The sequence below is a fragment of the Podarcis filfolensis genome, assembly GCF_964270895.1.
Source record: "Podarcis filfolensis genome assembly, chromosome: 14".
NCBI lineage: Eukaryota > Metazoa > Chordata > Lepidosauria > Squamata > Lacertidae > Podarcis > Podarcis filfolensis.
In genome coordinates, this window is record NC_139616.1 from 30,014,619 (window position 1) to 30,041,339 (window position 26,721).

Below are 26,721 nucleotides of genomic sequence, written 5' to 3' on the forward strand. Positions count from 1 at the left end.
AGTATGCTAAATAAATTTATTTCATTTTTAAAGGGGATGGGAAAGGGATGTATGTAGGAAGACACTCTCGGGAGATTTATGGCTTTACAAAATGAAAAACGTACATTTGTGGGGGGGTTTTTACAAACCAATTCAACATATTCCACCGGTGAGAGCAGTGCCAACTTGGCAGGAGTGTCCAGCTCTTCTGCCCCGCATGCCGCTGGCACCCAAAGCTCATCATGTGTCCATCTCTTCGTCCCACCTGGCGGCGTCAGGCAGCTTCATGTTTTGCCACATGAAATCGAGGAACATGGAGGCCTGCAGTAACCGGCCTAGCCTCTGGAAGTGCCGTTCTGCAGAAAGAGAGAGGCAGGGGGAGGAATGAAAGTTGCCTGTTCCTGCTGCATCAGCAGCTGCTCCCTTCCACGTTCATGGCACTCAAACTGCGTTCTGAGCTCATCAAGGGATCTGCCGTAAGAAGATCAGTAACAGTGGACCAGAGAAGGGCCTTGCTCAGCGGCAGAATATCTGTGTTGTATGCAGAAGGGCCCAGGTCTAATCCTTTGCAATCCCACCTGGAAGCCCTGCTACACCCACTCAACAATCTCCATTTTAGGATGAGTCATGGTGTAGTGCAGTGGCTGGAATACTGGATTAGAACTGCAGGGACCCAGGGAAAAATCCCTTGCTCAGATGTTTAGCTCACTGGGTGACCTTGGGCCAGTCTCTCTCTCTCTCTCTCTCTCTCTCTCTCTCTCTCTCTCTCTCTCTCTCTCTCAGGATAACCTACTTCACAGGTTTGTTGTGAGGATAAAATTGGGTTGGGGGAGAGGGAACAATGTACAGCTCCCTGGAGGAAAGGCAGGATATGAACCCGTAACTGAAGATACAAACATGGGATGAAGCCTGGGGTGGTATGGGAGAAGTATTCAAAAGGTCACTTGCCTGTGTATGGTAGGAGAGACTCCACAGCTGCTTTGATCCCTTCATATTGCAAGAGGCTCTCCGGCGTCTCATGCTTGAGGAGGGTTTCCACCACTGCCTGAGCCTCGAGGTAGTTCCGCGAGTTTGTGTTCCACGTGATGGAAAACCTCAGCACAGCCTCTGGAAGAAGGGGTTTGGGGACGACACGTCAGGAAGGAGTGCAAGTTGCAGGCAGCGTGGCCACCTTGAACCAACTCACCTCTCTTGCGAAGCGTGGCCAGGTCTGGGCACACGTCTGACCTGCGCCTTTCTTCAAGGCAGGGAAGCAGATCCAACACCCCTCCCCACCTAGTAGAAAAGCAGCTTGCGGTGTTGGTGGGAGGTTTTGAATCAGAAAAATGCCAGGAGGGCGCAGGGTCAAGCAACCTCTCCTCTCACCCGTCTTTCTTCTTAAACTCACAACTTTCCCATGGCTGTTGTTCAAAAGGACAAAAAAAGACTTTGCGAAAGGGCACCTGCTGGGTAATTGTTACGTTCAGTACACTCACACACCCCTTTAGAGGTCGTCCCTGCAGCATACCAACTAACCTTTCTGGTCTTTCCGAAGCTTCAGGAGGTTCTTTTCCAAGTCTTCTTTTCCATTAGCCTCCTTAAGAATAGCTAAGAAGAACAACGAACAGTCAATCACTAATAAATCCCGGGTGGGTGGGTGTAGAAGAGGGGTTAAGGAGTGGTTTCACAATCAGTCCCACTTTCCCAGGAAACTCTGGGAAATGTAGCTCTGGGAGTGGAATGAGTATAGGCCAATGTGGCCTGGTTGCCAGAGTGTCAGAACAGGACCTGGGAGAGACCAGGGTTCAAATCTCCCATTTGGCCATGAAGCTCACTGGGCGACAGGAGGTATTAAAGAGGTATGACATTGCTTTAAATGTATAGGGGAGACAGGGCCTTGGAAGTAAGCCCCATGGAACTCTCTGTGAACAGAATCATGTTGCAAGGCCGAGTGAAAGCAACAGAGTGGGGCTCAAAAAGGTTTCTTCAGGGCGCAGCCAAGACTTAAGGAAAATCTCCCTTAATGTTCTTTGTTATCAAGAGCCTTACCCTTGATCACCGACAACACCGTGTGTGGCCGGTCCAAGGAGATTGCCAAGCCCAGTGCTTTCAGGTACTTCTTCTTATGCAGCAAGTTAGACAGCTGCTGCTCTCTGAAAACACAAAGCAAGAATGAGAGGGTGCTGGATCACAGCTGGAATTTGAAAAGAGCATGTTTCTAGCTGCCGTGATGGCAGAGAAAAGCTAAAATGGCAAATGCTGTATTTGATGAAGACAGACCAGGAGATGAAGGCCATGAAGGCCTCATGGGGGATCCCTTCCATTGCTCCCTGGGCCACCTGGATGGACCTTACCCTGCTACTACCCTGTTTTGCAATCTGGATGGAGCCTGGAACACAACGCAGATGGAAATCTCATTCTTTGACAGCCCTCTCTGCAAGCAGCTGACCCCCTACTGTAAAACCCTCATGGGAAGGATAGGCAGGGCCATCTTGGGTCCCATCTAGTATCTGGCATGCTGCCAGTGCCTGTGACACCCCCCAGGGTACCTTGCAAGGGTGGTCCCTCCAGGTGGTCGCTGAGGTCAGTCTCTCAACTAGCCCAGACTTCCCACTTTCAAATACTTGATGCCACCACTTATAGAGACAAGTGAGATTCTCCAGGAGTGTCTTGCCCAGCAATAGCATCCCACTATCAGCATTGATGCTGGGATGGATGAGGCAGCTAGGGCTGATGGGAGTTGTAGTCCAAACATTTGGAGGACAGCAGGAAAGGCTGCTGTAACCACTCGCTACTTCAGTGCTCTTATTTATATATGTGCACTTTTATGGGACAGATGGCAATCTTTGGGGAGCCTCCCCCCGCAATCAATCCCCAGCCCAACTGCAGAAGTTGCCCCAAGATACTCACTTCAGAATCTGCTCTTCCTGCTTCACTTGTTCCTCTTCAAGCTCAATTTGAGTGACATCCTATTAACATACAGAAACACAAAAAAAGGGAAGGAACAGAAGAAGAAGAAAAAATGGCAAAATGGAATGGCTGATGCCTCGGAAAATGCAATTTCTGAAACTCCTGTGGGATTCCCCCTCAGTTTTAGAACTGAAAGAGCCACCCACACAGTCATGTTTTCAGGTGTTACCCTCGTCCCACCAGGCAATGGAAAAGTATGCTGTCAAATTGACTCAGGAAAATTAAACATACATACTCAAGTCCTTTACAGAATTTGCGTAGTTTTTTTTAGAGAGAGATATTTTAGATTTTAAATGTAGAACCCGGCTATTACCAAAAAGATAACCCACAAAATTTGTGTGATGAATGACACAGAACCAGTAGAACAATTTTATGCAATCTGGTGGGACTTTATATTTTACATTTCAAACAATGACCTGTACGACTCCTTACCTCCACCTAAGCAAGAAATATGACTCTCCTAATTTATGTGTTAGTTTAATATTCACACATACAGTTGTATTTACCACCATTGTATAAGCATCTCCTTTAATAATTTTTTGTGCTCTTGTGGTGAAAAATAAAATAATTAAAAAAGAAAACATAATTATTATTTTTTACCAAAATAGGATGATATCCAGTTAACTTATACCCAGGGCAGACCCAATGAAAGCAATGGACAAGCCCATTAAATCCATTGATTTTTTTCAAGGGATCTACTCAGAGTACAATTAATGTTGACTATCACTGGCAACAGGGAACCAGAAAGATGAATTATCTCTAATCTCTTTCGGGAGTGATGTCAGTCCATGGGAGAATTGACTATGACATTGCTCCCTCCGCCCTGGGGAGCCCTCTTCCCCCTCCATCTGCTGCAGTGGGAGGTTAAGTGTCAAGAACTCTGAAGTGTGGGCACATCAGTCCCCACCAAGAAGAGGAAGCTTGATGCTGGACCCAGGCACCAGCCTTAAGGAAAAATCTTGGGCTAGAGAAACAAAACTCCTAAAGGAGAATGTTGCAATATGTCAGCAAACTTCAGGCTGTACATGGTTTTATTTAGGCCCGATTAAATTTCTATTGATGTTACCGTGCATCCATTTCATACGGATTTGTAGTTCCCTTTGTTAAACTCTTATTTAGTCAGATGACTAGATTCAAAGAAACAAATCTGAATCACATTGTTTGTGAAAAGCAAAATGAAACAAAGTTGTTTGATCATGCAGGTTGTTTAAGGGATGCAAGTTTTCACCAGGCAAACAGAATTTGCCTGCACCTAGAAGGCTTCCTTCACCTGCTAACCAAAAGGTGAAAATGTCCATTAAGAACCACCTTACCCAACCTTTCGCACTTGACAGCAGTGCCCACTACCACGGCTGACATTTGCATTTGTACCAGAGCCCTAGGCAAAAGCTTTTAGAGCAAAATTGTTCTGTTAAAAGGCAAGGGTGGGGAACCCATGCCTGGTGGGTCAAATTTGACCTGGGGCGAGTTCCAGTCTGGCCTGTTATGTCATCCTTCACAAGTCATGGTCACTAGCCCCCTTACGCCACCAGGTGCAGGGCAGGTACAGCCACAACTACACTGGAACAATTGGGAGGTTAAAGGGAGCTCCTGATTGTTCCGTTGCTGGGACAAGGTGCTGATGGGTTTCATTAAAACCACAACTAAAAAGGAAGGGAAAAGCTCTGTTTTAGCAGCTGCTTCAATGCAAAATTTGGCAGGTAGGTTATGCTACCCACCCGTCGAAGCTGCCCTGCAGAGGCAGGGATGGTTGAATATCTGCTAAAAAGCTTCCCTAACTCTGTGTTAAAGGCATCGGGCAGAAATCGGCAAAGATTTCTCTTACTCCAAACCTATTTTGGACTATAACTTTCACCAGCCCCGGCCACACAGGAAACGCAAGCCGGTATTTTTTTGAAGGCAATGACACCCAAAGAAGCATGGAGCTTGAATCAATTGTGCCTTGAAACTTCCAAATCCATCTGTTAGGTACCCAAGTGTGAAACCGTTGGTCAGTTTTCAATGGCTGGCAAGAACTAAGTCACGACAGCTTTGCTGAACACAAAAGAGGATCTGTGTGGGTGGTTCCATCTAAAGAAAGCACGGCTTGAAACATTGCGAGAAGCAAAGCTACAGGGAACCAGGCAGAGGGCCTTCTCGGTAGTGGCGCCTGCCCTGTGGAACGCCCTCCCATCGGATGTCAAAGCGATAAATAACTACCTGACATTCAGAAGACATCTTAAGGCAGCCCTGTTCAGGGAAGTTTTTAATCTGTGATATTTTAGTGTATTTTTGGTTTTCTATGGAAGCCGCCCAGAGTGGCTGGGGAAACCCAGCCAGATGGGCGGGGTACAAATAATAAATTATTATTATTATTATTATTATCAGTGCTACCCAAACACAGCTGGTTGATATACCTTGTCTTTACCAGCACTAGTGTGCTGTAGGGAGGTGAGGAGCTTAAAGAAACTATGAAAGTTCCTTTTGGGAAAACAAGCCAGAGTTAAGCTCCTCTTGAAAGGAGCCTCATCGTGAAAAGAGAGGCTTATTTGACTGCCAAGACCATCATTTGGGATTGAGGTTTGCAACCAGTTTTACTGGTTATGCTTCCTCTGAAAAATAAGGCACACAGATTGTGGGAACTCCTGGACCCAGTAAGGTTTCTTTAAAAAAGAAGATGCTTTTATTATGCTTGTTCCATTGCTTTGTGTTTTAAGAAGACAAGCACATAAGAAAAGCCTGCTAGATCTGGCCAATGGTCATCTACTCAGCATCCTGTTCTCAAAGTGGCTGCCCAGGTGCCCCAACAGGAAACCTGAGAGCAGAAACTGAGCCCAAGAGCTCTCTCCCCTCCTGCGGTTTCCAGAAACAGGCATTCAGAAGCATTACTGCTTCCAACCATGGCGGCAGAGCACAGCCATTGTGGAAAGTAGTCACATGACAGCCTTATCTACCGTGAATTTGTCCAGTTCTCTCTCTTTTAGGCTTGCCCTAAAATGAAGTCAGAAATGTATGTTAAGCAAAATTATGAATAGCTGCACACAGTTATTGTATGATAATGGTTTCTGAAGGATAACTGGAATACAGCATATATTTACTAGAACAAGAACCAATATCAGCATCACAGGACACCTTACCTTGAAAGGAAGGAAGGAAGGAAGGAAGGAAGGAAGGAAGGAAGGAAGTTTTAAGAAATCATGAAAGCAGGAAGCTAAAGGACAGAACCTCTCCTGGCAAGGCAGGCAAAGGAATTAAAGTGGAGTTAGAGGAACAAGTTTTCTAGGTCACGTGATCTATCCCTGGCAGTGGGGGCATTAACACATGGCTGCCTTGGAGGCCTGAATCTTAGCTTAAACTCAGAAGCACGACTAAGGCAACGTCCGCACTACACATTTAAAGCACTATGGTACCACCTTAAACAGTCATTGTTTTTCTCAAAGGATCCTGGGAGCTGTAGTCTGTTAAGGGTGCTGAGACCCCATTCCCTTCAATGAGCTACAATTCCCAGAGTTGCCTGAGAAGAGGGATGGGTGGTTAAAGACCCTTCTCTGCCCAAAGCCCTGGACAGCTGTTCCCCATCAGTGCAGGCAACATTGGGCTGGTTGTACGGACGATCAGACTGTGTATAAGGCAGATTCCTATGCTCATATTAACCTGGACATTTTCATCACTCCTAAATTATTTAGTGAGATCCTCAAGGAGCGTGTAGGATAATAATTCTGAATCGTCTCGCCACCACACAATGACAGATGCCCATAGCTACTCTAATCAAATGGCACTCAAAATGCATATGAAATGGCACAAACCAGGGGTGGCTGGTATCCACTGAGACTGCCGGAGCAGAAGGCACAGGGACCAATATTAAGTGGTGCCAGAGGCAATGACAGACAAAGCCAACTAATACTAGTTGTGTCCTCCTCCTCCTTACTGACTTCAGCAAGGGCAACAGTGAGGCTAAGGAGGGAGAGGCTGACAGCCAGGGCCACTTGCTGGAATGGTTGTAAGAAGGCAGGCAGGTGGAAGCTGGCTGAGGACAGACTGAGGTTGGTGGAGCAGCAGCCTATTTGCCATCACGGACCAGCTTCCACTGGCACGAACTCATAAACTGATGGACTTGGTTCACTGAAGAAACGGACAAGCAGTATTGACTGACTCTGTTCAAAAATGGCACCCGTTTATTACAGATCGGAATCAATACCAGGCCACAGGAAAGGTGGATCATTCTGCGTTTCCACTAGCGAATTTTGATCAAGACGACGAGGTAGAGGGTGAAGAAGAAGAAAAAGAACATAAAGCAAATAAGCCAGATTATAATGGTGGTCTTTAGGTCAGGCATTTGTGTCGGTTGTACCTTCCACAGCAAGACCCTGGAATCGGCGGAGCCGGTCACCAGTGCGTTGTCTCTCCTATTGGCGTGTAGGCCCAACACCTTATCATCGTGAGCGTCGAAGGTCTTCACACAAACGTTGTTGTTGATTGTCCAAAGTTTCATAAGGCCATCTGCTCCACTTTGGGGGAAGGAGGAGAAGAGACAAGGAGAGACTAATGTTAGATGTCTTTTTTTTTTTTTTAATGATATTTATTGGAATTTTCAAAATGTTACAAAATAAAATAGAGACAAAGAAAAATGCAAAATAAAAATAATTAACAAATTAAAAAAGAAAAAAGACAAACCCCTCCCACCATATAGATACAGATTCAAACAAAAAAAGAAAAAAAATACAAAATTACATCACAAACAATTAATAACATTTAAAAACAAAATCATTATTTCCAAATCCTCAACTGTCATTACCTTCTTTCTTAGACCTCCTCCTCCTCCCTTTCTTTGTATCCTAGTTGTTAATTATCCCAGCAAATCCTTTCCATATTTCATAATATTCTGTCATTACATTACCCTAAACTGTTTTAGTCTTATCTTTCTATAATAAAATAAATCTTAAAGCTTAAAACTTAAATCTTGTCCTTACCAGCTTCTCATAACCATAACATTCTTTCATAATTCTTTAAACATTTTTGCTAAAGACATGTAATTTCATTCCAACATTTTTCTAATGTTCGTCAATTTTATAAAACAGTTCTAATGGTAGAGAAAAGAAATACAAACAAGTCCAATCTTCATTCAACGTCCCTTCCTCCTGGTTCCGGGTTTTGTCAGTCCTTATTATCACGTCGATCTAGCTCATTAACCTGGCAACCTTGTATCCGAGGCCCTCAAGTCTCTTCCATGTCCCTTCCGCAGCTCTTCTTCATATTTGTAGCTGTATTTTCCCTTGTCTCCTGCTCGTGATAGCTCCAGCTTGACAATATTTTTAGCCCTTCTCGACAGATCAGCCCCTTTTCCATATTCAACACTAAATTCCATATGGTATTTAACAGCATGTTTCAAAAACCCTCCAAGATTAAGAGCCCCCACAATCCCAAACATCTCACGGCCCATTGCCATATTTGAAAAGTCCAGACATCTCAGCATAGGGGGGTCAATCCAGCCCCCCATTTCCAAGCCAAACCAAACTTTTTCTTTCCAAATCTGGCTTTTTCCAAGTTCATTTGTCAAGTCCGAAAACTCATATTCCTGTTGGGCCTGTTCTGTAAAACACACTACTGATTTAATTCCTGACTGGGCTCCACATATTTTCACACTGCCTGTTCAAAGTTTCCCACTGCCTGTTCCAAATTTCTAGTCGAGGTCGCCATCCAATTCACCTTTTCATGTAATTGTTCCAGTAGGGCATTTGTTTTATAAAAGACACACAACAAGGTTTCTGAATACATTGTCCTGCAAGGTCAAATGCCTGTTCCCACGATTGTAATCTATAACAGCTGCCGGCTCCCTGGAGTTGGTTACAGTTTCACAGTCTCCCTCTAGGGGGAAAACTTCTATTTGTTCTTGCAACAGAGTTTCCCCTTTTAAGATACTTTGCCAATATTTATTCCTTTCAAATGCGAAGAGGAACAATGGAATCACTATGTTTCTCTTCTTTTCGCTATCTGTCAAAAACACTTATTTCTGGTCAATGAACTTCAAACATCGGTCCTGACACCCCTGCTCCAGTATCAGGACGGAGGAAAGTTACTTTACTTTAAACTCACTTTAAACAGTCTAAAAATGATCCTCCCCCTTCTCCTGCTGTCAAAGGGGGGTTCCACAATTATAGATGATGGAATCCAGTCCTTTAAAGACGATTTTCTTAGCTCTAGTTTATGTTGTCTTTGCTTTATTCTGTTTACAAAAGAACGGAAGGCTGACTTCCTGTTTAGACCTTCCCGTTCCGTACCAAATTAAAATAGGTATTTTAAGATCCAATTCTTTTCTGCTCGCTAGTCCTTATTGTCCAATTGTTCAAAATCTAAGTACTCACGGGTGCTTATTTTAAAGTCCAGATTGTCCCAGGAAAAAGGCAGTGCTCTCCGGCAACGGCTATGCGGCTTCGCTCCACGGAAATAGCCATTGACTCTCAGCACCGCGCCACTTCCCCCTCTTCACTTCGGAGCCCGTTAGTGGGTTCCTTAGCGAGTTGGGGGGGGCGCTAAAGGTGCCCGCCGAGTCCCATGGTCACAGGCTTCATCCGCCTGTGATTTTTGAAAGGGTCCCCGCTTCGCCGTAGCGGAGAAGACCCGTTTCCCGCGGAGCTATTCCCTCCAGTTCAGAGGGAGTCCGCCATTGCCGGTGGCGCCACCCCGGAAGTACTAATATTAGATGTCACTTATTGGGGTCCACCAGGAAGAAGGGCAGGATATAAACTCAATAAACAAAACAAATTATTGCGCTTAGAGATTTATATTAAATACTAGCGGCTGTGCCCCTGCTTGCTCTGCTCTGCCATTGCCTCCACAATCCAGAGTTGTGATGAGGCACTACAAATCCTCCAACGAGGACTACGCGATGACACCCTTACAATTTTATTATATAGAGCTATATACAGTATATATGTTAATACGAGGCACCGCTGGGGAACAAGCAGGGGAACTGGGGACTCCGCCCACCTCTAGTAACAGGTAACCATTTTGTTTTCCTCAGAGGGTGACCGCCTAGCCCATCAGCCTGAGCAAAATGCCACCACCCTTTCCACAGAAGACATACCTGCTCAGCACCTGTCCCCCTCCACTCACAAAAATGATCTTCAGCACAGGGGCTTCGTGACCTTCGAAAGTCTGTAGAGGGAAGGAAGAGGGAGAAGCAAGCATGAGCAGGTAGAAAGCATGTTATGACAGCAGTGAAGTTGCTCCTGCTGTTATTTATACATTCATTTATTAAATTTATACGCCTTCCTTCCTAGGGTGGCAACCACGTCAACACTAAAACAATACAATTAAAACTTCTAAAAACAGTTTTAAAAACTCCTAAATGCAATCACCTAGTCTCAAAAGTAATAATTTCAGGAATGCCAGAGACATGTCTTTCAGCCATTAAATGCCGGGGGGGGGGGAGGAATGTTTTTAAATTTCTCCAAAACGTTAATGAGGGAGACTGACGCCCTTCACCAGGGAAGGCATTCCACAAATGGGGACCCACCACCCAGAAGGCTCTGTCATGAGTTACTGCCAACCAGACAGCCCCCAGATTACATATCCACTCAAATGTCTACATATTTGAGTCAGAAAACATTTGTCCACTGAATAGCTTGATAAGATGCTACGTAATCATTCCTGAACAGGAGGGGGAAGTACATGGGATAAAAAATTCTACCCAGTTTATTCTGAATCCTGAACAACCTCAGTTTTCATCAAGAATGGAGCCTACTATTCCAGCTACTGGGAGTTTAACTACTGATTTGACCAGAATGGAGACTGCTCTTAAAGAAAGCTGTTCATTAAAACAAGAGAGGGGGCTGAATGTGGTTTCTGGTGGTCAACACATCTTATTTGTTTTATTTTTTATTGATACACACATTTCAGTACTCCTAAATCAGGGAGGAAAAACTTGCATAAGAGCAGTGTAACACCTAAGCTAGAAACGTAAAAAGGCAAGGATCAGAAGAGAAGCAACAGTATGCTACAACAGCAGCAAGAATACTCATTGCAAAGTATTGGAAGACAGAAGATCTACCCACCGTGGAAGAATGGCAGATGAAGGTTATAGACTATATGGGACTGGCAGAAATGACCGGCAGAATCCGAGACCAGGGAAAAGAGACGGCGGAAGAAGATTGGAAGAAATTTAAGGACTATCTTAGGAAACATTGTAAAATTATTGAAGGTTAGAACGATGTTGATTCAGAAATTAAGTGGTTATAAGCTGTAATGATTATGTGATCAAGAAAAGAAAGGTTAAAAATTATACAGAAATTAGGGGAAGGATTTGCTGAATTGAATTAATTAGAGATTGGAATACAGAAAGGGGAGGTATGAGGAGGTCAGGAAAGTAAGTTTTATGAATATAAGGGATTGAAATTATACTTGTTGTTGTATGTGTTTTGCATGTCTTGTATGTATTTTTATTGTTTTTGTTTTTTATCTTGTTTTTTCTATTTTATATAAACTTTTAAAACCTTAATAAATATTTTATAAAATAAAAACAGAAGAGAAGCAACAGAACTGGGCAATATGGCAGGAACTGCTGTGTAAAACTAAACACAGAAGACATGTGCTTAGCATGCAAAGCAACATGCAGGGAACTCCACAACATAGGTGCTGCTATGCCAAATGCCCCAGTCCTTGTGGCTGGCAAATGGAGGTCCTATGGGACAGTTTGAAATGCTTCTCCAGCAGATCTCAAAGAACAGGAAGGTACTGCATGCAGAAAGGCTGACATTTAGGGCTTTATACACTACCAGGAATACCTTCAATTTGACATACCGGCAGCCAGTGCACAATTGCCTTATTTTCTGCACAGAGGCAACACCTCTTCTCACAGTGGCCAACCAGATGCCCCAGTGGAAAACCCTGAAGCACGACCCAAGCACAATGGCCCACTCCCTGCCTGAAGTTTCCAGCAACTAATATTCAGAAGCATCACTGCCTCCAACAGTGGAGGTAGAACATAGCCATGGTGACTCGTAGCTACTGATAGCACTGTTCTCCCATGAAAATTAATGGCCCTTTTTATCCTCCTTTTGCCATTCCTTAAACCTCTTACACACCAGACGCTGTTAGCCATATATTATTTCTAACCATTTAATCTAAATTACAGGAAGTTCAAGGCTCCTAAACTTCTGGCCAATGAAAAATAATGGCTAGGTGTTAAAGATGGCCCCATAGGGTACCTTTAGACAGCTGAAATCTTGCAGACTCCAGAGTTTCACAGTGCCATCTGCAGAAGAGGTGGCTAGGATCCGATCTACCGGTGAGAACTGCACACACCAGACGCCTCGTTTGTGTCCGACAAAGGTTCCCAATTGCTCGCAATTGTCGGAGGTCCACAGCTTGGCCGTCTTGTCCTGGGATGCTGTAGCAATCAGCTTGTCATTCGGAGAAACCGCCACGCTATTTACATCCTTAACAAAAAAACAGAGAGAGGTCTTCTTGTGCTACATTGTCTTGCAAGCTGAGGAATTGCAAGTTATTCCGAATTCCAGACTTCTTAATAGCCAGGAGCACCAACAAGACATATTACTGGTTTTTACATGTTAAAAATAAGTATTTTTTATAAGTTGGGTAACTGCTCTGCAACACATCACAGCACTATCTGTATGGCAGCCTGATTCTGACCCGATGCAGGCATGATGTCGCTAAACTCATACTCGTGAGTTTGCCATGGGACCTGTGAGCTTCCTCCCCACCCCCTCTTGTACATGAATTTGGACTAACCATAGCTAGCATTATGGCCATTCCAATGTTAATAATAACCATGGTTTGCAAACCCAGCCCCTACTGTGTTGGTGATGTTTTCCCAGTGGCACAATAGGTCAGTGCATCTGGCTATTAACCAGAAGGTTGGTGGTTTAAGCCCACCCAGGGATGACTGTGGGCAGGATTCCTGCATTGTAGGGGGTTGGACTAGATGACCCTCAGGGTCCCTTCCAACTCTACAATTCTATTATTAACACTTATTTAAAGGTGGTCCCCCCCCCCGCCCCGTTACAAGCACAGAAGGTTCATAAACCTTCCCGCTCACCCAAAATGAAGCTAACCATGGTTGGAGTCAACATGAGCATGATGGTCAGTGCCAGAAAAGGGATAGGGAAAATTCATGGACAAGAGGAATGGAGTGAGAAACTGGCATGCTCCTGATCTCCCACCCACGGCCCAAAGGCGGGAAATTTATTAAATTTTCTCCAGGCCTGAGTGGCTGCATTCTCCACCTTGCAACAAATAAGACAACAACTGGGGGAAATCTCCAGAAGTGGACAAACCCCACTTTTTTGTGTTTGCGTAAAACCCAGCCCAAAATATTTTTAGATGTTCTAAATATATTTTTGTTTTGTTTTTAGTTGTGTATTGCTGTTTGCTGCCTTGGGCTCCATTAGGAGGAAGAGCAGAACAACAACGACAGAAGTTCACCTCACATTTTTAAACACATTTTCTATTAGATAAGCATTTCCTGAGCTGTGGAGGGAGGAGGTCATCTCACTCTCCAAGCTCCAAAGGACCACTAAACTCCGCCACTGCCTGACCTTGTGGTGGGGTGTCGTCGTCACTGTGGCTTCAAGAGCTACGGGTTCTTCGGGAGTCGTGGGAGATTCAGTAATTTTGACATTTTTGGCACTTTTTGAGCTTGCGCTTTTAGAGGGGGCAGTTTTGGCATCAGGTGTGGCAGAGGTTTTGGTGGCAGTTGTAGCAGTTGTGGCGGCAGTTGTAGCAGTTGTGGAGGCAGTTGTGGCAGCGGTTGTGGTTGCAGTTGTGGCTGCAGTTGTGCCAGTTGTGGCGGCAGTTGTGGTTGCAGTTGTGGCTGCAGTTGTAGCAGCTGTTGTGGTTGCAGCTGAAGCAGCGGTTGTGGTTGCAGTTGTGGCTGCAGTTGTGCCAGTTGTGGCGGCAGTTGTGGCAGCAGCTGTGGTTGCAGTTGTGGCAGCAGTTGTGGTTGCAGCTGAAGCAGCAGTTGTGGTTGCAGTTGTAGCAGCAGTTGTGGTAGCAGGGGCAGCAGGAGGGGGAGCAGGCTTTGTGACTGGAGGGGCAGGAGGAGGGGGAGCAGGCTTTGTGACTGGAGGGGCAGCAGGTTGGGGGACAGGATTTGTGGTGGGAGCAGCTGTAGGTTCCCTGGCAGTGATGTACTCGGGGATACTCCACACTTTCATCGTATTGTCTTTGCTGGCTGTGACCACAAAGTTCTCTTTCATCCTGGAAAGAAGCGGAGGGGAAGGGGGGGAAGAGTGAATGAGATTAAAAGGAAGGAAGGTCAGAAGCAACAGAGCTACCACTAATTGCTGCACCTGTGCAGAGAACAAACCTGCCTTGAGCCCCTCAACATAAACTCATTGTAAACTCAGACGCAATTCATATGCCAGCTGTTTAGCCTAAACAGCGCTACTGAAAAGCAGGAGAGAAGGGCATCAGCTTCCTTAGGGGAAACCCAGGATTTGCAGAAGTTGGGGGGGGACCCTAAAAAGGAAGCCAGGAAGAAACATAGGGAGCTGCCCTATACTAAGTCAGACCATAGGTACACCCAGCTTAGTATTGTCCACACTGACTGGCAGCAGCTCTCTACAGCCAGGAGCTATGCCCGCCCCCCTTGAAGTCTGGTAGTGCATTTCCTTATACAGAGACGGATCCTTGGTCCATCTAGCTCATTACTGCCTGCACTGACTGGCAGCAGCTTTTCAAGGTTCTCTCCCTGCCCTACCCGGAGATGCCATTAGGAGCCTGGGACCTTCTGCATGCAAAGCACATGCCCTGCCGATATGCTCTACTACAAAAAAATAAACTTCAATATAGAGTTGGAATGGACCACCAGGGTCATCCAGTACAACTTCCTGCAATGCAGGAAACTTTTTCCCCAACGTAGGACTCAAACGCACAACCCTGAGATTAAGAGTCTAATGCTCTACCAACTGAGCTATCTCATACGGATCACGGACTGCTGAGTGGGATGGAGGGCAAACACACAAAAAAAGAGAAGTGAAAATCTCTTGTTTTTTTAAGAACCATGTATTCAAATATTTCTGGTCATTTAATTTGGGAGCTGATTCTGCTAGCTGTACTGTAGTCACAACTATTGCTCTTCGAATGAAATGATTGAAAAGAAAAGAAAAAGCAACAGATTTTGGACATCAAAGGGGAACCTCAGCAACAAAATAATTTCTAAGGCTTTCCAGCACCGCTCGTTATCTCTGACCCGACAACGAGTTCAAACGCGAAATTAAGGAATCCGCTCCTCTTGATCTCTGCTCTTTCATCTGCCTTGAGAAATGGCAGGGTGCAAACTGATGCTTTAGACAGGGAGATCTAAGGTGAAGTGCTTCTGCACACACACAGGTCTGCAGACCACTGCCGCCCCCTCCTCCCTGCCTATTTGCAGCTCTGGAGTGGGGGGGTGGGGATGCCTTTTGGAATGCCTAAGGCCCACCCAAAGCAAAGGCTGGGATGGAGAACGCTTGCAGCACTGGGCCTGCATTGATCACCCTCTCTTGGGATTCAGAGGCGTGCAGTGGAATCAGTAACACCTGCAGGCAGCCACCTGCACTGCGCAGCTCACCTGTATCACCCCATCGTTTGAGCTGCTGGGAAGGCAAACCCTGGGTGCTGGAAAGGGCACCAAAGAGGAGAATGAAAAGGAGGAAGGAAAGCGAGAAGGAAAAAGGAAGCGAAGAGAGACCAGAAGAGGTGGGGATGGTGGTGCAGGAAAAACAGCATGTTTAAGGACTCGGCCGAAGAATGTTACGCTCTTGTTTGGGATAGCAGTCACCTAGGACATCACTTCAGCAGAGGGACACACAAAGAGGGGTGGTGAGGGAAGGGAACAGCCAGATATGTCAACTAAACACTTCCAATCAATAGGATGGCGGGTGTCATATAAGAGCACCTTTGATAGCCTTTTCCAAGCAGCTGTCTAATCCTCTTTTAAAGTCGCAAGGGTCACATCTGCTTCATATATTTAAAGCACACTGCTTCCCTCCCCACCAAGTATCCCGGGAATTATAATTTATCTCTCAATGAAGCTGCACTTTCCAGAAAATTTATTTATAAAAAATTCTTATGTACACTATTTATGTAAGATAAAGGTAAAGGGACCCCTGACCATTAGGTTCAGTCGTGGCCAACTCTGGGGTTGTGGCGCTCATCTCACTTTACTGGCTGAGAGAGCCAGCATACAGCTTCCAGGTCATGTGGCCAGCATGACTAAACCGCTTCTGGTGAACCAGAGCAGCGCACGGAAATGCCGTTTACCTTCCCGCCGGAGTGGTACCTATTTATCTACTTGCACTTTGACGTGCTTTCTAACTGCTAGGTTGGCAGGAGCAGGGACCGAGCAACGGGAGCTCACCCCGTTGCGGGGATTCGAACCACTGACCTTCTGATCGGCAAGTCCTAGGCTCTGTGGTTTAATCCACAGCACCACCCGCGTCCCACTATTTATGTACCATGGTTTAAAACAATTATAAATAAAACCATACCATAAAAACCATTTGAAAATGTCAAAATCAGAAATCAGCTGTTACGGAAAGGTGCATTCTTAATTGCCTGCACCAGCTTGACAGTATAGACAAGTTTCCAGCAGGCGTTTAGAAGTTGAAATGGCACCTGTTGAATCTCTACTGGAAGCAGTCCTTGGCAAACTACAGTTCTCAGGATTCCTTAATGTGCTTTCAATGCAAGTTGCGGATGTGACATAGAGCCCCCTCACATCTCAGGGCAGCGTGAACTTTTTTCACACCTTTCCCAAACATTTCAGGGACTGGGTGTCTGCACAAAGTGTTTGGGTGCACATGATGATGGCAGAGGATGCAACTGTTCCACATTTCCAACCCTGAATGGTTGAAGAAGAAGAAGAGGAGTTTGGATTTGATATCCCGCCTTTCACACCCTTTATGGAGTCTCAAAGCGGCTAACATTCTCCTTTCCCTTCCTCCCCCACAACAAACACTCAGTGAGGTGAGTGGGGCTGAGAGACTTCAAAGAAGTGTGACTGGCCCAAGGTCACCCAGCAGCCGCATGTGGAGGAGCGGGGAATCGAACCCGGTTCACCAGATTGCGAGACTACCGCTCTTAACCACTACACCACACTGGTGTAGGGAGAGACGGCAAATGATTGCATAGGAGGCAAGCTTCAGGCCAAGTCTTTGGAGGCCCTGGAAGGGCCAAAGGAGAGAAAACCCCAAATGCAGCAGCTGGAGATTTTCTACTCAGAGTAGAAAAGAACCCCAACCTGCCACTGGTGAAGAAAAAGCTCTGCTACGAAACAGCCAGTCAAGGGTTTGCAGACAAGAGGACAATCTTAAAATAAACACATCAACAACAACACACCAAGAAACTCAAGAGAGGCTGGGGAGGAGGCAGGGAACGGATTCTGTTGTTGTTACCTGGAGCAAGAGAGAGCACCCACTCCTTGGGTATGGCCCAGGCCCTGGGCGATGCAGAAGACATTACCGTGGTCATTCATCCGCCAAATCCTGATGCTTTTATCCTGGAAGTGGAAGAGGTGGAGGATGGGTTACAGGAGAGTAGGGGAAGCTTTCTCAGACTGGGGGCCACAATCACTTCTGGGCAACGTGCTGGGGGCCGCATGCCAGTGGTGGATGGCGCCAGAGGCAAAAGTGGGCAGACCAACAACTGAACACTGCTTTGTGTACAGCAGGCTAGTACCTACATGACCCCCCTTCTCCGTATCCTCCAACCAGGCAAACATGAGACATCATCAGAGCTCAAGGACACATTCCAGTCAGGCAAAAACACTCAGGAGAGTGCAGAGCAGGGTTGGTGCAAGTTGTGGCATGGAAGGGGCTGTGGCCCGGGGAGGGGGTGCTGTATGCATGGGCTGGGCCTTGCAAAAGCAAGATGTACTAATCCAGAGACACAGGAAGTTCCTTAAGAAGGAAAACAATTCCCTGCAAGAAACCACGACACAAGCAACTTGCTGAAACTGTCCTGTGATGTGGGAAATCAGGAGGGAGACCCTGCATGAGACCAGCAATTCTAGTGCTAAGGCGGGGGGAGGGGGCAGAGGAGAGGAAAGGAGGACACGAAGTTGGGGAATGCATCCGTTCAGAGACCCTGCGGAGCTCCTTCAAAGCTGAGTCTATGCATAGCACCCTTTAAACAATGCCCCCATTTATCCAGCGTTTAGATTGTCCACATATTTCAGATAATTCCTGAGCTAAAATTGAGCTTGAAAGTCTGCAGCCCTGACCTTAAATGTCACGCCAGCATCGGAACAGCAGCAGTAAGTTAATTAAGCTAAATGATGATTACAGAGCAGGAAGCGCTTGGGCCAGTTTCCTTGTTACGGAAGGGTCTCTTTAGCGCTGACTTAGCCAATCCAGAGGCCCGCATCCTGTGCATTAACCGCACATGGAAAAGTTCCTTTCTGTGCTTGAAGAGGGCTCTGTAGCATAAGTAACACAGAGACCCAGGCTGTTTAGGGATGAGCCTCAGGCTTGGAGGCCCCCCCCCCCGCCAAATCACCCACTTGAATTAAAAATAAATGAATCCCAACTGGGAAATTACCTTCGCACAGCTGGCAAACAACCTCCCCTTTCGGAAAACATCCAAGGCAAGAACGATATCTGCAAGAAAGAAGGCCGGCGTGATGTGCTGTTGCCACACTGATTTGGCAAACAATTAACAGGACAAGGCAGCCCTGGGACCAAACACCCTATACAATATTTAGCAGCCGAATTTTGCATCAACCGCAGCCCCTGAGAAAGGCATCCCTGCAGCTATCCCGCACGGAAAACTGGAGGAGACTCTTGCCACCTACCTGTGTGGCCGTGCAGGATCTGGCAGTTAGATGTCAGCAGCTCAAAGACCTTCAGCTGGGGGCTGTTGGTGGCCACAACCACGTGGGAGTCTCTGGGGCCCAGGAACCTGACATCCAAAACCTCTCCATTGTAACCTGCAAACTGAAGAGCAAGAGTCAAGCGGGATGGGTTAGCGTACCTGCTTTGCATGCAGAGGGTCCCAGTTCCAGTCCCTTGCCTCTTCTGATAGGGACAGGAGCCTGAAACTCTGCCCTTACCAGTCAGCAGATTCGGAAAAGTGGGGTGGAGTTACGTTCCAGGGGTTTGAACACAAACATCTGGAACTGCTCCAATGAAAGAGGGACCACCACCTTCTGAGACTGACCAATAACTTATGTTATGGCAACTCTGAAATACTGTAAATCTTAAAAATCAATAATAATTAAGAAGCGGATTACCTGCTTCCTGAGCTCAAGGGTCTGTGCATCATACATGCAGATGTTGCGTTCCGAGTTCACGGTGACAATTTGGCTTTTCATGGGCACCAGGACGCAATGCATGAGGCTCTGCAGCCCGTCCTCCTGATCCACGCACGCTGCCGGGAGGCAGGGCAAGGACTGGCTGTGAACGCAGGTGGCTGACGCCGCATCCCAGACTCGGAGGATCCCTAACACACAGCACACAACACATCAGCATCATAACTTGCAAATATGGGCAAGGTTTGAGGCAAATGGGGACCTCTTGTAATTGGGGGGGGGTAGCTCAAGCAGCTGTGGCCAACCTGGTGCCCCTCCATATGTTCTGAACTACAATTCCTATTAGCACCTGGGCAGCTTGGCCAGACTGTTTTAAGAAGCTGAACTGAACTGGGGTTGGTTATTTGTTTCTTCTTTGTTAGTCACTTTGAATTTGTTTGGGAAAAGTAGGCGAGACAGATTTCTAAAAAAGGGCAATCGTTACAGAAAAAAAATATTGCGTAGGCGAGGAAAGGCTTTGCAACCCACACCTTGGTTTATATCCTGAGCAGTTCTGTGAGCTCTGGCATGGACTGCAGCAGGCTGGGAACCTTGGCTTCTGTTTGCAAAACATAGCTGGGTGGGCAGGTTTCCAGACCTTATGAGAAAACCTTCCAGGATATATCGCTTTTTGCTGGAGGTCAAGTGCCCCTAAGAACTCATTTCTCCAATCCTATGGATACCATTCCCTTGTCCCAGTAATTGGCTTTAGGCAATCTCTGCCCTCCAGCAGTCGTGTGTGTGCGCGCGCGCGCACACACACACACACGCTTTGCACTTGGTAACAGGAGGAGGAAGGGTGGGACCTGCTCCCTTCCAACTATCTGGATGCAGAGTGGTAGAATGGCAAGAATGCTGCACGACATCCTTAGAGATCCAAGTTGAAATTCCCACTTGAAGCTCATGGGTGACCTTGGGCTGGCCATAGTCTTTCAATCTAATCTACCTCACAGGGTTGTTATGAGGATAAAAATGGAGTGAGTGAGTGAGTGAGTGAGTGAGTGAGTGTGTGTGTGTGTTAGGAGAGCTATTCCTAATATATCAGAACACAAATTATAAGAAAAAGTCCTGCTTTTACTCTCTATTTTCTTCCTTACTTCTCCACTAACACATAAAAAAATTGTTTACTGTTTTCTCTGATAAAACGAGTAAGAAAAAGGTCTTCTACCCACCTTTGCTGCCTGCTGTTACAAAGTGAAGGCTCTCTTTACTCACGCCTAAACACGAGAAATCCCCTTGTTCTGGCAACATGACCACAGATTCAATGCTCTAAGGTGGATAAAGAAGTCAGCAGGAGTCATGAACAGGAAAAGAGTGAGAGATATCCACCCCCCCAAACCAATGCCAGGCGGCTCCAGAGGCATTTATTGGGCAGAAAAGTTACTTTTCACACCAGTGTGGCCAAGCGAGGCTCTGGAAAAATTCAGCAACATGCAATGCACCTAAAAGACAGATGATGGCCTATTCATACTCAAGGAGACACATGGAATTAGGCTGTATCTCTAGGGCAGCTTTTGCCAAACTGGTGCTTGGACTACAATTCCCAGTGGTGGGCTGACTGGGTCAGTCTAACAGCTTGCCAGAACATGGCCAAGTTTTAAGGTTGAAACAAAATTAGGAACGGTGAGCAGTTCAAAATAAAAAACAAAACCCTGGCACAGTGTGCATGTCATGGTAAACCATGGTTTAACAAGCCAAGTGATTGCTCCTCCCCTAGTGCAAGCAGGAACAGCAAACCAGAGTCACTGGGTCCAAACTGGGGATTGTGGCTTTGCTCAAGTAAACCATGATAGGTAAGCCAAGGTTTTAACTTCATGGTTTGTTTGGAGTGCAGCAAACGATAATCCCCAGGTCAGATCTTACACTATGGCAGGGATTATGGCTTGTTGCTCCTGGTGGCTAGAGGGGAGGGGTGAAGCGAGAGCCACCTGTGTATTCACTGTAAACCTTGATGTGTGAATATGGCCAACTCTCTTACCCCAACACATCACAGAAAAGAAGAATTCGAGACCAGATCGCCCCTTCCGAGTAAGCAAAGTGGGGGGGGGGGGGAGAACTTCACCTCATAGACAGGGATGGTGCCCTTGGCTTCTCCCTTGTTCAGGTCCCACACAGTGCAGATTTTATCACGGCCGGAGCTGAAATCAAACACAGTGTCACTTTCAGCCCCTTGGAACTAGGTAACTGGAATTGCAGACACAGCACAAGGGTTTCCATGAGACTGGTTTGAAAGGCATTGCAATGAGGCTCGAAACTGCCCATTTACAGGTGAGGAAACTGAGGCAAAGAAGATTTTATGCAACTCCTCTCAGGCTGAGACTTGAAAGCATCTAAGTCTCACACATGGCTTTCTTTGGGCAAGAGGTTTTGTATTGGCTTCAGTTTCCCATAGAGGTGTTCAATGGGGAGAAACTTTCATTTCACCTCACAGTTTTCCCACTGATTTCAATGGAGACCAACCCAGTCTTTTTTTCCCTGTTAACTTTATGTGGTTTTCCACCCAAATAGTGGGAAATGTGCAGGTTTTGTTCTCAAGACATCATCTTTTCAAAATATCAGTTAGAGAGGTCAAACAAAAACAATGAAAAACCAAATGTGCCAAATTCATGTTTGCTCACCCTTTGGTTTTTTAAAAATGGAGTTATATTTACATTACATTTGTATTACAAACAAGTGCACACTCCTAGTTTATACACACACACGCAATGAAATAAGGTTACATGTTAAAATCACAAGTCTGATTGGCCTTGCCTAAGCAAAGACATTTTAGCAGACACCGACATAATACAGAAGTGCTTGCTTAACATACTTTACTTAGAATTGTAAATGGTATAATGGTTTTAATTATGTATTATGGTTACTGTATTGTCTTTGTCTGCTGTAAACTGATTTGAGTACAAATTTGTAGAAAATGTGGTATATAAATAAACAGATTATAACAGCAATAACAATAATTATAACAACAAAAATATCATCAATGGGCAGAGAGAAGGTGTCGTTACATATATGTAGGCACTGTTAACACACTTCTGTTCTGCTGGGTATTTAAACTGTTCTGTTTTGTACCATATATTTTCTTGGAAGGATGGCAGTGTTTGCTTTTGGGATTGCACTGAAAATTTTGCTGGCTAACACCTTTTATTCTAATTCTTGTATATTTGTAGACTGCTTGTATTTTGTAAGCTGCCTTGAAGTGATTTAATGAAACTTAAATGGATTCTGAGCTGCAGAACAGAAAGAAAGCACAGAGGGAGCTCCCCTTCCAGGTTCTCACCTGATGAGCGTCTCATTGTCAGGAGAGAAAGCGAGGGAGGTGACAGAGCTGTAATGGTTTTCTAGCTGAGCGACGCACTCGCTGGACTTTAGGTCCCAAACCCGGATGGTGTTGTCCATGGAAGAAGAGAAGAGCTGTAGCTTAGAAGTGTCTGGGTGGAACTCGACAAGGCTGGGGAAAGAGACAGGCAGGTTAGTGGTAGAGCATAAGCTGGGTGTGCAGGAGGCTCCCTCTAGCATATCCAGGTAGGGCTGGAGAGAGACAAAGACAGACACTTCTGCCTGCAAACCTGGGCAGCTGGTGCTAGTAAGTGTGGACAATGCAGAGCTAGATGAACTGAAGGTCTGACTCAATATAAGGCAATGTCCTACGTTTCTAAAGGAAGGAGGTAAAACATCTGCTACACATGCAAAAAGTTCCATGTTCAGTCTTCAAGTAGGTCTGGAAATGCCCCCTGCTTGAAATCCTGGAGAGTCACTGCCACTGTGTTTCCCAAACTTGGGTCTTCATCTGTTGTTGCACTATAACTCCCATGATCCCTAGCTAGCAGGACCAATGGTCAGGGATTATGGGAATTGTAGTCCAAAAATAGCTGGAGGTCCAAGTTTGGGAAACGCTGATGTAGACAATACTGAGCTAGATGAAGTGGTGGTTTGACTCAGTATAAAGCACCTTTCTATGTTCCACAGCTCAGTGGCAGAGCACCAGCTCAGCATGCAGAGGGTCCAAAATTTAATCCCCAATGGCGTCTCCAAGTAAGACTGGAAAAAGACCCTACAGAGCCACTACCAGTCAGCACTGCTAACCTGTGGCCCTCCAGATGTTATTGGACTACAACTCCATCAGCTCTACCCAGCATGGCTAATGTTCAGAGATCATGGGATGTAGTCTAACATATCTGAAATACACAGGTTTCCCATCAATGAAGATGACACTGACTGAGACAGGCCATTGGTCTAATGCACTATAAGGATTCGTTCCTATGTTCATACAGGCGGTGCTATAAAAAAATAAGGATAGTGCAAACCATCTGTCTGTGTTTATTTGTTAACTTGGCTTAACAGAGGGGGAAACAACAATTCAGTTGCTGGGATGGAGAGTAATCTCAGTTGATGAATCCTATTATACAGTGGTACCTCGGTCTATGAACAGCCCTGTTAACGAACTGGAAGTAGGTGTTCTGGTTAGCGAACTTTACCTCGGTCTACAAATGGAAGCTGAATGGTGGAAGAGCACTGGTGGTGGGAGGCCTCATTAGGAAAAGAGCGCCTCGGTTTAAGAAAGGCTTTGGTTTAAGAACGGACTTCCGGAATGGATTAAGTTCGTAAACCGAGGTACCACTGTATTCTATTGAATGACATGGGCTTTATTACGGATGTTGAAAAGGAGACTGACTATTCTGCACCAACCAAAGTTGTTCTGTTAATTAGTAACTGGGAAATGAAGCAAACGCTAATCCAACTTTCACCAACCTGGTGACTTTCAGACACTTTGGACAACAAGTCCCACCAGCTCCAGATGCCATGGCCATACATCAGAATGACATCTATGATTCTACGAGGTTAACACAGATTTAAGGCATAACACACTTTGGTTTTTTTAAGTCTTTGCCGCCCTCCTGCAGAAAGTCACAAATTGTTTGGGCTAGTTTTTCCCTATTGCAAAAGAGCACATGGAAAAAGAAAAGCTTCCTTACTGGACAACCCCCGTTGAGCCTTTCAAGTTGTGTGTGCAGTACTGCCTGGGAACATCCCAGACCTTAATAGCGCTGTCACAGCCACCTGGAAGAACAAAAGGGAGAAATGAAGCAGGCACAAAAAGTCGGCCAAATAGGGAGGTCTTAGCTTCCAGGCCAGCTCTAGCTGCAGAGGAATCAACACTGGGGTGGGGTGAGAGGCGTATTTCTTCCTCCCTCCTCAGTCCCATGGCGACTACCTATTCCCTCTGGACAGATGCAACTCGTACCTGTAGCCAACAATGTGGAGCTCGAGTCAAAGGCCATGCTGGCCACGGAGGCTGTGTGCATAGCCTTCCATGTGCGTGTGCATTTATTTTCTGGCCAGTCCCATTGCTTCAGCAGCATCGATCGGCTTCCAGTCACAAGGATCTAGCATGGGGGGAAATAACAAGAGGAAAAGGTGGAAACAGGTTGGCTAGTAAAGAGAACCACACAGTGGTCTAAAAATCTGGGCATCACAAGTGTATTACACGGGGCACTCTATTCAGGGACTGCTAAACTGTAGCCCTCCAGATGTTGCTGGACTCCAATTCCCATCAGTCCTAGCGAGCCTGATCAGGGATGATGGTACTTGTGGCCCAACATCATCATGAGGGCCACAGGTTCTCCATCCCCCCTCTATATAGTGGTCTAAATTCTAGGCACTTTTGCCACATAAACTGAGCCCCTTCAGAGTTGTGAGGCTCCAAAATAAAGAAACTGAGTTTGCACAGCTACCATTAATTTAAAGGTGGTATGTGCAGGAGAATAAAGGTCTACACTGAAAAATGTACAGCTTAATAGGGTGCTTGATTCCACCCATCATCTCACTCTGCCCCCATGTGACCCTCTGTTCTGAATTCTTACTATGCAATTCTGTGATCACTTACTTCATCATCTTTGCTGAGAGCAAATGATGTAATTTCCTCTTCTTCATCCTTGGAAGAGTAAAAAGACAGAAAGAAAAAAGTTTATCATTTAGTAGCAATAACTTTGATATACCTAGTAAGTTTGCTTGCTTTTTGTTGTTTCATAATGAAAATCAGGCTATTTTGCTAATTTCTTTATTTGGAAAGCCAGCCAGGAAATAAAAGCTGAATTTGTGGCTCATCTAAAAATGTGTGGGTTTTTTTGCTCTGTCTTGTTATGGCTCAGAGCTAAACAAACAATTTTTTTACATGGCTACCTACAAGGGAAAGAATGATGCCAAGAAGGAGGAAATGTCACCAGGCAGTGTCACCCCCTGGACTACTCAGAAGGCAGGCAGGTGGAGGGGGGTTGAGGGCAGACTGAGGTTAGTGGGGAGTGTGTCTGAGAAAGCTTCAAAGGAAACAGAGGTATGGCATCCTTTGAAGATGACCAAGTACACATATTCAGGGATCAAATTAAGATGGTTACTGTTGTCCTTATTACCTCTTCGATACAGTTAACGACAGTTCCTGTTGCAACGTCCACCACATTCACCTTGTTATCACAAGCACAGAACATATATTCCCCATCTTGGGTCATCTAGAAAACAAACAGATGAGAGTGGAGAAGCCTTTTTTGCACATGATCACAGCAACATGTGGTAAGCACAGCCAGCATGGTCAAAACCTGGGCTCTGGCATTACCTGAACCCGTCCTCCTTTGTAGAATGGCTCGATTCTCTTGGAAATGGCATAGCTGTGAAAGGACAGAAGGAAAATACCAATTCAGCGAGTTGAGAGTTGGCTTTGCTTCGGCTCAGCCATAACAATGGCTCCAAAGCACGGATGACAGAGCAGAACACTCAGGCACCACAGTAACACCAGGTCTTCTCTCAGGGTGCCTAATCCTCAAGCGATAAATATGCAGAGAATCTATGCAGATCCTAGGCTCACAGGGGAACTGACTGAAAGCCCCACACATTATGCCCAAATATGTAGGGGCCACTTTTGGATACTTAGTGGAGAAGCACAGGGTACTATTCAGGGTGGCATCCAATAAAATAAAATTGAAACAGGATTATTCAAACAGCCCCAGCTGGCAGCGACTCAGTGAGGAAATGAAAATGAAAGGCACTCTGCACATGCTCTGAGAAACCCTTCCCCTTCGATTATGACGTCAGGCACCCCAAGGATGGACTACAAAAAGCGGGAAGGAGAGTCTAGCGCGTCCAAACAACCGCCCCCTCCGCCCTGTAAGTCCTGCGTTGCCATGACGATAGCACAAGGACACCCCACCCGAGAGGAAACAGGAAGCATTCTCCATGGCAACCGCTCCCCCTTTCTTACTTGGTCTTGAAGGTTACTGAGGAGCTCCGGCTTGCCATGTTCTAACCCCAGGCTGACTTCTTTACCGGTTCGATTCCCTCGCCACTGCCCCCATGCCGACAAACACGTGCTTCCGGTAAGAAACGCTTACTTCCGGCGTGTAATAGTGACATAGACAAACATAGAAGTAGGAAAAGAGTAAAGTAGCGGCACCGGCTCGGTGGAGACGCAACTTCCTGGTTCATTTTGAAGCTTCCTCAAGGCGGAAGTAAGTTTGCCTACAGAAAGGAGTGTCCCTGCA

The 26,721-nt window shown here is 45.9% G+C and overlaps 1 protein-coding gene across 1 annotated transcript; it reads right to left on the minus strand.

The window, feature by feature from the left end:
- Positions 1–2: 2 nt before the first annotated feature.
- On the minus strand, positions 3–26,591 carry TBL3 (transducin beta like 3). The gene is made up of 22 exons (XM_083584747.1): positions 26,442–26,591; positions 25,800–25,851; positions 25,600–25,695; positions 25,077–25,124; positions 24,435–24,576; positions 24,166–24,250; positions 22,470–22,640; positions 21,258–21,333; positions 20,368–20,464; positions 19,139–19,347; positions 18,701–18,842; positions 18,448–18,506; positions 17,304–17,407; positions 13,464–14,124; positions 12,114–12,344; positions 9,992–10,062; positions 7,259–7,415; positions 2,869–2,927; positions 2,008–2,111; positions 1,495–1,566; positions 928–1,086; positions 3–335 (listed from the first exon to the last, which is right to left on the minus strand). The coding sequence occupies exons 1-22, from the start codon at positions 26,477–26,479 to the stop codon at positions 220–222; spliced, it is 2,949 nt and encodes a 982-aa protein (XP_083440873.1). The 5' UTR covers positions 26,480–26,591; the 3' UTR covers positions 3–219.
- Between the last annotated feature and the right edge of the window lie 130 nt (positions 26,592–26,721).

Excerpts from the sequence above, each read along its gene's own strand:
- TBL3 (XM_083584747.1), bottom strand. The coding sequence starts at position 26,479 with ATGGCAAGCCGGAGCTCCTCAGTAACCTTCAAGACCAA. Across the intron at positions 25,696-25,799 it reads ACAAAGGAGGACGGGTTCAG|ATGACCCAAGATGGGGAATA; the intron begins GTAATGCCAGAG and ends TTTGTTTTCTAG. Across the intron at positions 21,334-22,469 it reads GACAATGAGACGCTCATCAG|CTCCGGCCGTGATAAAATCT; the intron begins GTGAGAACCTGG and ends GTTTGATTTCAG.